Here is a 12646-nt window from a genome sequence, read left to right as displayed (position 1 = left end):
TTGACGCTCGTATTAATCCAAGCTCACAACCCAGCCTAGCTAGTAGGCTAGGATGAAAGATCACACAAACGTGTCCAGGAAAAGATCAAACAGCTCCTGGATGTGTAAAAAGATCATCATATGAGATGTGTTTTACATTCAAATAACCTGACATGGAGCCTCAGTTTAATTGCAGTCTTCATGTGAATAAATGTCACCAAACTTTTTAAATATAGAACATTTTATTCCAATTTTGAGTAAATGGTGTTGAAATTCTGAAGTAAAGGTTTTAATATCAACAGGACCTTTGCATTTAAATAGTAACACTTTACATGCCTTTATCCAGTGACAATGAAAAGCTTCCTTAAAAAGTTTTTTTGTCATTTATTTTTCATATTTCCCTTGTAAGAAATAGTTCAAGTATAAAAATTCCCAACAGTGTAAAATAGCCCATCTGATGAATATTAAGCAAAAGAAGCACAGCTACTGAAACCTTGACGACGACTATACATTCTAGTGGAGAAAGCAGCATTTTCGCTTGTTTTTTTGTCAAAATGATTATTGTTTTTTCCTCTCATCTAAACACAGAAGAGGCAGAGTACAATCTGCATGCAAACAGGCCTGCATTTAAATAAAGTTTCTTCCCTACAAAAGGCATAAAGGCATTAAGCTAATATTTAATGTCATGTTCTAAAGAATCAATAAGATAAAAAATAAAAGTACAGTGCACATAACAGTATCTTAAATAACTCCTACATCAACATTTTTGGTTGAGTATGTTAATAATAATAATAATTATAATAATATTATTACTAAAACTAATCAATAACTTATATATGCCTTGAGATGAGTACATAATGATATTATTAATACAGTACCGCCACTAAGTCACTACTCTCAGAGCGTCAACATAGCCAACCCTCAAAAATAAATATCTTAAATAGTAGATTTCTCTCTTTTTTCTGTTTTTTTTCCTCTTAAATAGCAGTAAAAATGTAAGGCACACAGACCAACATAACGTCAAAGAGTCAAACCCCCATTCTCTCCACCCCACCTGGTGTTCTTGACAGACATGAGGCAGGCCAGTTGTTGGGGTGGCTTTGGTGAAGTGTGTGTGTGTGTTGGTGAGTGTGTATTGGTGAGTGTGTACCTGACACCAGACTACAGCAGCACAGAGGTGGAAGTGCTGACAGCTGCAGGGCTGAATGACTGGGGGGGGAGCTCTGCTATGGGGCTCTGCGTCGGGTGGAGGGGTGTGAAGTTGGTTCCCAAATGGGCCCGGCCGGGGATTAAAATGTGACAGCTCAACAAACGAGCACAAGTGATGCGTTCTTTCCAGAGTGATCTGTCTGTGTGGCGCTGGAGCGGCTCTGTCCACCCCCACCAGCAGCTGCTCTCTCCCTCTTTTCTTTCTCTTTTTCTTTCTCTCCATCCCAGAGCCACAGAGAAACACAACTGTGCTGCCTTTGTCTTTGACTGCTATGTGTGCAACTCTGGATGCATGTGTTGGTGTACGTGTGAGTGAAACATGTGGAAAAGCGACTGATTTAGTGTTTCTCATTGTCTGAAGCCATTTTCAACCTCTCTCCTTTTGTCAGTGCGTTTGTTTTGTTTGCCAAGTCCCCCTTTAGTCCAAGAATCAAGTCAGAGTTGATGACATTTTCAGTTTTGCTTCTTTTCTTTGTTGTTTTGTCTCCTGGTGATTTGTTTGCTTTGCATAGGTCAAGAGGTCGAGACACAGAGTAAAAAAAAGGGACATTCAGCATCAGGAAGATAAAAAGGTAGTTCTTCAAATATGTGTGACACGACGAGTTACAACTCCTCGACTTCCTGACAGAGGTCACATAATAATAGCTAACACGTTGGAAACGGTTCCATTTCCCTGATTATCAGAAAATATTAACTCCAAAAAATGCACTTGAAAAGACAAAAAGAACAAGAAGAGCCCCCAACGTGTAATAATAACAATAATAAATATAAATGTTATGAGGGCATCAAATAACCGAAAACACTTGAGGAAAACCACAAGTGAAAAAAAAGAGAACAGTTTCCTAAACTAACGTTAAAGACAGCAATAGGACTTAAAGGCTTAGTTCTACACCTATACCAACCACAGGGATTAGTTCCTGCATTTCTTCTCTAGAAATAAGTACTCTACTACAATGATAATAGTAATGATAATAATAATAGTAATAACAACAATAATAATAGTAAATCACTTTCCATTATTTGTTCTGCGACTTTTTTTCATTTTCTCGTTTTTTGGTTGAAGCACAGCAAGTTGGAAAGTTACTGTAAAAAGTCCCCACCTCACCATCATCATCACTACCACCACCATCATCACCATCATCACTTTTTTAAAGCAACTCTGCCTCTGAGTTGCTGACACGCCCACCCTTAAGGCCACTCCCTCTTCCTTTTCCTTCGCTGCGCCCTCTCGTGACCAATCAGCTGTGGCCGAGGGCGGGCCTCCTCGCTCTGCATGTCCAGTGGTTGCAGTGGCTGCTATTGCATGCGGTCGGCTTGCAGCTGCTGTGGCTGGTACTGACCGAAGGCTGCGGCTGCGGCTGCGGCTGAGCCCGGGGCAGCGGTGGCTAAAGGCTGCTGGACTGCATAGCCGTAGCCGGCAGTAGCCATGTAGCCTGCGGCGGCAGGGGATGCAGCGTAAGGATACTGCTCGTATGCAGCGGCGGCGGCGGCACTGGCTGCGGCTGCAGAATACTGCGCATAGGCAGCTCCGGTGTAGTCGATGTAGGGGGAGGAAGCAGTGGCAGGTGCAGCAGCTGCAGGTTGCACGTGAGGGATGACCACACTAGGCTGAACGAAGGCCTGAGGGTACACATAGTGGGCGGGGATGCTGTGAAACAAACATATGACAGGTTAGTTTGATTCACCCAGTCTGAGAGTAATAGCACCAACCCTAAAACCCAAACCCAACTCCATCACACTGCGGCCAAGCACCCTCCTGCCACCCACCACCCAGCCCCAGTCCAACCACCAGTCAATAACACCAAGGAAATGCCTGCTAGTAGGGATTAGAACAATATAGGGTTGCCAAAATAGAAATCTCTCTGTGAAAAGAAGACTGGAAGGTGAGGAAAACTTTGAAGTGTTTAACCTCTGGGTCACTCAAATCTACTGAAAAATCACATTTGTATGATTACATTTGGAGGAGGTGGTGATGTCATGTTTTTTATGGGATACAACATGGAAACAGTTTCTGTTTTGGTGAGTCGCTGGTGAGTCAGGTTGTAGAGACAGAACTACAGAGAGGCAGAGGGAGGCGAGATGAAAAGAAAAAGTTGGGGATCTGTAACCTGGAGCTCGTTTGTCCGTCACATGTGGATTTGGCTCTGGTGCCGTCCCCCTGCCTGCTGGAGGGCGAGCGGGTGGGGAGTAGAGGGGGGGGGGGCTTACAGTGCCGGGACGGGGGGTGCGGACAGAGGAGATGAGCCCAGGGAAGCATTGTGAAAATGTCACTGCCACTTTGACAGCTGGACAGTTTTCAAAAAGGGACGCTGCTGGCCATTTCCCCCTCTATGTCGGGACAAAGAACCGGGGAGGCAGTGGGGGGAGCAGGGACTAGGCTCCGCACCCAGAGGGATGTTTCGATTAAATAAACAATTATGAACAATGAGCACATTATGCCCTCCATGACATAGCCTTATCCCGCCCCCCAGACTCTATAAGGTCTGGAAACTCAGTCGGACAGCAAGCATGAGGGGAGCTTTCGAAATTTACACGACTGGTTCAGAGAAGTGTCAAACATTTGACTGTAGGTGGAAGAAAGAAAAAAAACTTAAAAGCTTTAGGTCTTGTGCGAATTTGAGTTTTTGATGTCTTGAAAAAAACATCCCTCCACTTTAAAGATAAAAGAACAGTCAAATTCAATCTCACTTTAATTCAAACGGAATGAGAAGCATCGTGCTTGACAGAAACAATTTGATATTACAGGGCTCCAGAAACAGACTGTAGGTGAGTCTGAATGAAGGTGGCTCAAAAATCTGTTGAGAGAAAACCAAGGAAACCAAATATAATCAGCTGAGTCTGCATAAATATGAACATCAGGTGGTCACTTTTTTTGAGTCTGGATTGGGAGAGAAGAGAGGAGGTACAGGAAATGTTAAAGGTTGAAAGGCAGGATCTATCGTGGCAACCCTATTGTCAGCACTCCATTATCCAATCCAACCCACATCTCAACCGAAAACAGTGCGCCAGGAGAAAAACAGGAAAAACAAAACAACAGCAAGGCGTCAAAGAGGAAGAAATATGTAAAAATAGTCCACCTTGAGTAGACTGATTACAGAAACAACAACAAGGGCACAGCACAATCACGCAACTGAAAATACACAAAAAAGAAAAGGGAAGGTATGAACTGAGTAAGTGGGTATGTAGAAGTTTGGTGTGGCTGTCAGTAAAGGGCAAAGGTCAGTATTTTTACACATACAATGGTACACAAACACATACACAGGTTAGACCAATTTTTGAAGGTCAGTAACAAAATATCTGCATTGAAAAGACTTAGTGTTTTCTCCAGAGTTACTCTAATTAGAAAATCCTCAGAAACACAATTTTTATCATCATGTGACACTGAAACTCTCCTCCGGAACCCGTGCTAATGAAACTCAGCAGGATAAGGCAGCTTTCCAGGATGATTTTAGAGGACGCCATCTCTAAAACTGGCTGAATAAGAAATTCCCACACAAGAGGAGAGATATTTCCTGTCTGCTATCTTAAGTCAAAAGTGAAATTATTCTTAACTAAATTATTCGCTATCAGCAGCAGACAGGGAGGAAACTCCTCATGCTGGAGGTAAATGACACACTGACTGGCCATTATCCAACATGTAATAAAAAGCTGATATTAGTCTGATTGGTCTAACGACAAAACACACACCGCAACTGCAACTCAAATCACATAAAATGCGGTGAACCCATGATGGACTGTGAGAATTATTGATCAGGTTTTAACATTTCTTGAATCATGAATATTCCAGGTTCTGGTATTTTCTTGCAGATGCATGAGTTTAAAATTTTGCTTGACTGCTAGCTACTACTACAGTTAATAAAGTACAGTAATAATGGTGTGTGTACTGTATAGGCAATAAGTGAAGACAGTAGGAATAATGAGTGGCAAGATGGATTTAACTGGCTGGATAACAATGTTTGTGAATGTACAATGGCTGTATGGTACTGATTTAGACATACAAGCCTTTCAGACCAGAAATTCAGACCAGTCAGACCTGTTAGATGAAAAACTTCATAAAGAAATGATGACTTAAAGGGGAACTCCACCGATTTTACACATCAAAGTCTTTTTTACAGATCTTGGGGAATACTACTGCATATGTGAAAAAAGTTTTATAAAAACTTTTGTGGCTCCAGAGAGAGCTGTGCTAAAATCTGATAAATTCAGCATCTGTTGGGGCTGAAGGGTGGAGGTGTGGAGTTAGAAAGAAGTGAGCTTACCAGACCTCTGTAGCCTCCTCCTCATCTCTGCTTTAGGCTAGCAGCTCGAGGCTACATTAACCGCTGATAGCAGAACACACTCGAATCTCTGACTGTCAGCGGTCGCCTTGCATTGTGGGTGATGTAGGCACCAGGCCACCATTTTTAAAAACTGTCCATTGTGAGTCCGACAATGTTATAGACTCTGCATAAATGACTAAAGAAACATATAACATTTCCCCAAACTTTCAGTTGCACAATTTTTAACTGCAGCTACTGTATATGATTGAGTGTAGAGGCTGCAGCTCAGACAGACAACTATTTTTTGACTGTCTAACATTTTAAAAAAGGACTTTCAGTGGTATGTACTCCATGTCTCTACTTGAAATTAAACTCTTCGCTCAGTGCGTTTTGCTGTCTCTGATTCCCCATTACCACTGTATCTATGGGATGTGTCGGGTAGACTAACACACACATACAAGCATGTGCACACACACACACACAGACACACACATACACATACGGCATAAGCAGAGGTTTCAAAGCTCTGGCTGACCCATCTGATGTGGTCCCCTAATAAAAAACAACAACCCTATTTTCCCTGGAGGTAGTCATAAAATAAGAAAATCCAAAATATCACAGTAACTGTGTGTTTTGCGAAGTCATGCCGGTACCTATAGTGTGACGACTTATGTGTGTCTTTACTGGAATGTCATGTTCACGCAACCCAGCGGTCATTAAAATTCACAAGGCTAAATAAAGGTTCTCTGCCATCGTGCAGGCCGTCTACTGAGGGAGATAGTAGAAGTACAAACGTACACTGTGATGACAGGATCTAATATGTGTGAGGTGATGTGTTTGTGCTCAGTGGTTGTGTGTGTTTGTGTACAATGAAAGTGTGAGAGGTTAGTTTGTGTGGATCCTTCAGCGGTTGCTGTGTATTGAAGTTTATTAACGACAAAACTAATTCAAGCTGTAATGTAAAGTCAACATCGTAAAGCTTTAAATTCAAAAGCCTGACACAAAGATGTTAAGTTTGAAACCTGCTCTCACAATTTTCTCACAAATTTGTCCGGTTGTTTTAGTTTCCGAGCCGTTTGAGGATGTGATGTAAGAAGGCGATTAGCAACAAATTGAAAAACAGGACATTCCCATATGTAGCTGTTAGCGTCATATCTTCTTACAGTTAAAGTCTTTTAGACAGAATATTATCTACCTTTTAATTTGGCTGATTTGTATAGGTTTTAGTAACACAATGTCCTCTCTATCTTATACTGCATTGTACAATCGGAGGAGCTCTGTGACCATAATTTGTATGGATGCCAAGAGGTGCTGCTGGTGTCCTCTGATTGGTGAATTCTTTTTGGGGGAGATTTATATATTTATGGTGGAATTTTACCAAGAACGTGCAGGATTCTTTGGTTCCTTCCTTCGGTAACCTTTTCTTCCCTCCTTTTTAAAAAAAGGCGCCTTTTGGGAATTCTTTCTACCAAATCAATGGCCTAGAGGATGTCGTTTACTGTACAGATTGTAAACCCCTCTGAGGCAAGTTTTTGATTTGCGATTTTAGTCTCCCATTGCAGTCTCCATTATAAGCAAACTTCCACTTTGTTTGCTTATGAGGAAACCAAAGCATACAAAAAACCTGAGCATGCTTTGGAGACAGTGAGCGAAGGATACCCTTTAATCTAGTTGATGAATTTGTCTTGCATCATTACACTAACACAATTATATCCTCGCTCGCTCTCAAAAGTTGTTCTCCACTTATCAACCTGTCCTGCACTCTCAAATCTGGACTTGCAGATTGATTAGCACTCAAACTTGTTTTGTACTTGGCCAATACTTTTGTCAGTAATTAACTTCCATATAGTATATTATATATATTGTATAGTTGCATAATATATATATATTATGCAACTATACAATATATATATAGTATATATGCATATATGGTATAGTATATATATGACAGATGGTTCTGGTTCAAATACGATGGTTAAGATGTATGTATATGCACATGGAGCGGATGTATGTTTATGTGGCCCCTAAAGCACCCACTCTGACCCTTTTTAAATGGCCCCTGCTCTGCTTTTACATGACAGAGAGAGATGCTCCCGCACTGTCAACCCCCCCCCCACCCAACACACACACATATACACACACACAACACAGAGCTTCATGCGACTGCAGCGTCAGCATTCAGGGCTTTGTGTGGCACAATGGGCGCGCTTGTTTTCCTTAACACCACGAGCCCATGTGACGAAAGCTTGCTCCAAGAGAATGAGAGAAAGAGAAAGAGAAAGAGAGAGAGAGAGACACACATCCAGACATTTGTTTGTGTCACACTGGAGACTTTGGTGAGCTGAGCTGAGCTGAAAATAAGCGTGCATGTGAACGGACAAAGACACACGCACACATACAAACACAATAAGAGCACATACTCATATGCACCAATGCAACCACACATGCACACACATAAATACACATATTACTAAGACTAGAGCTCACATTATAACCGATAGGCTTGTCATTCATTTATATGACATCCACATACACATTTCTGATTGGTTAATAGTGCTACATGACCACAAGTCTCGCATATGTGATGTAGAGAGGAGGGACAGGAAGGAAGACAAGAGAGTTGTAATGAATTGACCGAGTGAACCAGCAGTAATATGGAAAAGAGAGACACTTTCATAATGAATTTGTTGCTGCTACATTGTGTTAATGTAAGAAACTGCTAGTAACACCAGGAAGATGCTATAAGCACACACAAGCAGTGATGGGTTTTGTTATTTTGAGGGAATAATGTGAGAAATGGGAGTAAAAAAACCCCCAGAATATCACACAGAAAATTCCCCACTCACTCCAACAAGACAGCCAAAAAAACACATGAAACAGCACATCCCGTTAAACAAAACAGGTCAACCACAAGCTAAAAGCAATAAAAAAATAAATCAAAACAAAAAAATTGCTCTTCCTTGGCAAAGTTAACACGCTTCCAAAAAAAAGGAAAAAGAACACCCCAAAAATTCAATCAATCCAGCTTTTTTTTTGGTCATCAAAATAAGAAAGCACACGGTTTAGCTAACAACACCACTTCATAACCGCACACAAAGCTCTAAGTTCTATTCAAATAAAATAAAATAAAAGGTCAAAATCCACGTACATGCATCTATAATCACCATTTTGAGAGCTTGTTTGTGTGTGTTTGAGTCTACGGGTAATTCCTTTCTCTGATCTGTGATTATGTTCGCAGAACTATTCCACAAACCAGCACAGTTAGCTTAACCGAGAGCGAGCCTGTCGAACCAGAGAAAGATAGATAACATTGAGTCAGGCTGGAAGTTTCCATCATTGTCCACTCAGCACACACACATATGTATGTATAGTATGTATAGCCTACACAGTCACACACATTTTTACAAACAGGCAAACCTAGAAAAGGCAGTTTGACTGGCTGTTTAGTGGACAGTGATGAAGGACAAAGCTACATATGACTTAAAGCTAGGGTAGGTAATGTATTTCAGAAGCATTTTTTGTTATATTTGTTGAAATTCTATTTACATCAATCAATAAATCAAATGCACTGGGGGGAAAAGGAAAAAAAAAATCCGGTATCTGTGGCTGTCGCAGGCCTGTAATAAGCCCAGCTGGCCTACCTGCCTGCCTACCACTCTACCCATGCACTCATTGCGCATGAAAATGTGTTTTGTGGGAAAGTGGCTTTAAAGGGAGGCATGAAGGGAGGGGGTGGGATTTTTTCGGTTGGATACTTTCAAAATCTAGCTGTCTCTTGTTAGTTTCTCCAACGTTACCTACCCTAGCTTTAAGAAGCCCACCTCCTAATTATCAGCCAATTATGTTTGGGAAGAAAAGGGGATAAAAGACAAAAAAATCAGGCTGATAGTATCAATTATCACACATTAAACTAAGACAAAATTAAATTAAAACAATAATAATAATTTAGTCTCTACATAAGCAATGTGTATATCCCAGCATTCCTCAAAATACACGTAGACTCATCAGTACTTACCCATAAGGCCTTTGGATGAACGCAGGGTGAATTTGGGGAACACCAAAGGTAAAACCTGCAAAACAGAGGAAATAATGAAAAAAAAAGTTCAAATTCAGACAGCATTAAAAATGCCAAAGTTTACTGTCCTTTTCTTCACTGATGCTAAATAACACTGTTTATAACCTAATAACCTCATGTTCTTACATCTGCTGCAGCTACCTAAAAAACAAGCGAGCCCTGAGGTGAAAATAAAGATAGATTGACTTGATTTTCTTGTTTGCTGCTTTGCCAATAAACTCCACACTCCCAAACACACACTGTGGGAACAAAGCACTCGCTATGTTGATTAAAAGTGCTGTCTGATTTATTCATCTTGAAAATTTGCTCTTTTAACAACCATGTCTGACTGCAAACTTTGATAGCAAACCAACACATTTTCTGTGGAAGGTGAGGAAATTCAAATGTTTATATTTTTTGTACTGTATCGGTCCTCATTTCTTTACCTGGCTGCATCACCCGAGGCTTGGCCCCCAGGTAGGCCAGGTTGACGTTGGCCTTCCTGCCGTCAATGATTGGGTTGGGGTCCTTACAGGCCCGGTCTGCAGCCGAGCGGTCCGCCATCGTCACCTGACAGAGGAGGGAAAACACAGAGCATGAGAAAGATGTGGATAATTGCATCAGGTGTGTAAGTGAGGCTGAGGTTTCCTTTTACTGCAGACTCCACAGGTTGGCTGAACAGCACATATAGTTATTTATGAAAGCATCATATATAGATGGGAGAGCGCATGTCTGTAAGAAAAGGAGAGAAAAACAATTTTGTATATACGTGTGTGTGTGTGTGTGCATGTTAGTCCTCTTTCTGCGTGTGTCTCTGCGCATGTGGCCTTCATTAACAGCAAGTATTTGGCAGCACACACACACATCCAACACCCTCATGTGGATGTGTTGAAACTATCAGCAGTGAATGGGAGCCAGGCTGAGATGACTGACTGACTTGGCTCCATTATCGATCTCATTACAACAACCAAACGTTATTACTCCGCTCAGAGCTTCACTAGCTGGTATCTCTCTCTTTTTCACACTCTTTTGCAACTGAGGTACAGCTCACTGACCCGGCCAAAAGAAAAAGTTTGAGTTTCGAGGAGAAAATAAAGAAAAAGAGGAAGAATATGATGTCGTTACAACAATAAAAAGAGGATTTAAGCAAAAGTTGGAGCTAGTACACCTCAGTTTTACAGAGAAATGTTAGTTTCCACATATAAATGCAAATATTTGTGCATATCAGGGGTGACTGTGCAACTTTGTACATCATCTACTGGTAATATGTGCCAAAGTTACTTCTCACATGTTATTTAATAGTCTCTGAAGAGGCCAAATAAGGTGTCTAACTGTCACTAAAAAGCGATATTTTAAAGCACTGTGTCTGAGTAGCATTGAGCTGGTTGCTTTACGTGTCCACAGCTGCGTCTGAAATGCTTTTTGTCTGTCAGGTTTTATGACAAGGGGGAGCAAAATGTTTTACCAACGTCATGAGCAAAGTAGTAAACAGATTTGAGATGATGAAATCAGCGTAACCGCTCGAGAAAACTACTCTGTAACATCAAATCATCACCGTGAGGTTTTTCTCAGCCCACCAGAGCTGTCAGTGTGAGGGCAGCTCACTTTAAAACGTGTCAGGGCGCATACCAAAGCGCAACAAGCTGGTGGGTGCGAGATTGCAACAGAAGCCAGAGACTAATTTAAACAGGACCTGCTTATCAAAACATAAACATCTCATGACTTGATATATTAATGTTGTGACAGACAGCAACAGCCGCGCACTTTAACGGAGACGTGTGATGGCAGGATTTTTCCTGCGTAAAAGTGTGTTGGAGTTATATTCTGCGTAAAACTGATAGGCGTGTTATTATTAAGTGATACTTACGAAGCCATAACCCCTAGACTTGCCGGTCTGTCTGTCGGTGATGACCACCGCTTCTTCAATCTCACCAAACACCTCAAAATATTTCCTGAGACTTGAATCCGTGGTGTGGTAGGGAAGACCCCCGACAAAAATCTTCGTATAGGTCGTGTCCTTTTGCGTGGTGTGCATTGTTAGTGCAAAATACAATAAATAGCAACAATAAAAAAAGGTATAGTGCAATGTCTCCTTATCAATAATTATTTGGATGAAGACAGAGAGAAAGCGAGATCAGCTGGCTCTGTAACTGTAACTAAGAGAAAACAAAACAAAAACGCGACAAAAATGAAGTCTGGAGGTAGATTTATCTTCAGACAGTTAAGAGGGGAGTTATATGGAGCGGATTGTCCCAGAGAGACCATCAGGTGTTTCCAGCTCTTCTTGGTAACTCTGCTGTCTAACTAAATAGGTTTGGGACCCATTCCTAAAAGCGCTGCTCCTAACTCCACCCAGCTTTCAGTCCATCTCTGCCCGCCCACCAGCGCGCACAAACAGCTGGGAAACTGGAGCTCCGAAAAAGATCCGGTAGAACCACGTTTATTTAACCATCAGGGGCCAACAAAACGTGATTCTACTGATTATATGTTGGGGACAACGAAGAGCAGGGAATTGCAGTATGGTTCATGTGAAAATGAATCAAACAGAGGGAATGTTTGTGTGATTTTTACTGGCTTTAAAACATTTGTTTACTCTGGTCTTTTCTCTCTTTGGCGAGATAAAACATAAATCAGGGTTGGACTTTTCCGTGGAAAAGGTCCGTCCTGTCTCTGTATAGGCTTGCATGGATTAGGCTTCCTGCAAAAACAGCTTGACACAGCTCGGGGACAGACACATCACAGCAGTAGCAGCGGTGAGCAGACAGACAGGTGCAGCTTTGAGGCTCCGCTGGAACGATCAGCCCTCCACTTGTGGGGAGTTGACAGAGTTTTGGCAAGTTTCTGTGTCCATGCAGACAGCCATAAGGCGTACAGACGGTGCGGATTGTGCCCTGAGTTTGAAAGTGTGGTGAAACTTACGGATTTTCCTTAAAATGACTGTTTTAATGGTTCTTTTACTATAAGGTCATAAGGTCATGGTCTCCACTGTCTCCGCTGTTATAATGAACCTACAACAGGTTTGAAAAATCATATCTGACAACATTTTAACAAGTGGGGCTCCGATTCAGATCTATTTTAGGGTCACTGCGGTGAAGAAGTTTTGCTGAATCAGCCCTTATTATCTTAAAAAGATAATAAGATATTA

General features: G+C 41.5%; 1 protein-coding gene across 1 annotated transcript; it reads right to left on the bottom strand.

The window, feature by feature from the left end:
* Positions 1-202: 202 nt before the first annotated feature.
* On the bottom strand, positions 203-11816 carry rbm24a (RNA binding motif protein 24a). The gene is made up of 4 exons (XM_044170779.1): positions 11369-11816; positions 9948-10071; positions 9463-9517; positions 203-2836 (listed from the first exon to the last, which is right to left on the bottom strand). Exons 1-4 carry the CDS (start codon positions 11534-11536, stop codon positions 2485-2487), a joined length of 699 nt encoding a protein of 232 aa, XP_044026714.1. The 5' UTR covers positions 11537-11816; the 3' UTR covers positions 203-2484.
* Positions 11817-12646: the final 830 nt, after the last annotated feature.

Source organism: Siniperca chuatsi, linkage group LG17, assembly GCF_020085105.1.
Source record: "Siniperca chuatsi isolate FFG_IHB_CAS linkage group LG17, ASM2008510v1, whole genome shotgun sequence".
In the NCBI taxonomy this organism is placed as follows: Eukaryota; Metazoa; Chordata; class Actinopteri; order Centrarchiformes; family Sinipercidae; genus Siniperca; species Siniperca chuatsi.
The sequence above is the reverse complement of the archived record's forward strand: the minus strand, read 5'-3'. Positions and strand labels throughout refer to the sequence as shown.

Bases quoted from the DNA above. Each gene is read 5' to 3' on its own strand.
- rbm24a (XM_044170779.1), bottom strand. From the start codon at position 11,536: ATGCACACCACGCAAAAGGACACGACCTATACGAAGATTTTTGTCGGG. The intron at 9,518-9,947 runs GTAAAGAAATGA...TCTGTTTTGCAG, and splicing joins GCCTCGGGTGATGCAGCCAG to GTTTTACCTTTGGTGTTCCC. The intron at 2,837-9,462 runs GTAAGTACTGAT...TTTGTTTCACAG, and splicing joins TTCATCCAAAGGCCTTATGG to CATCCCCGCCCACTATGTGT.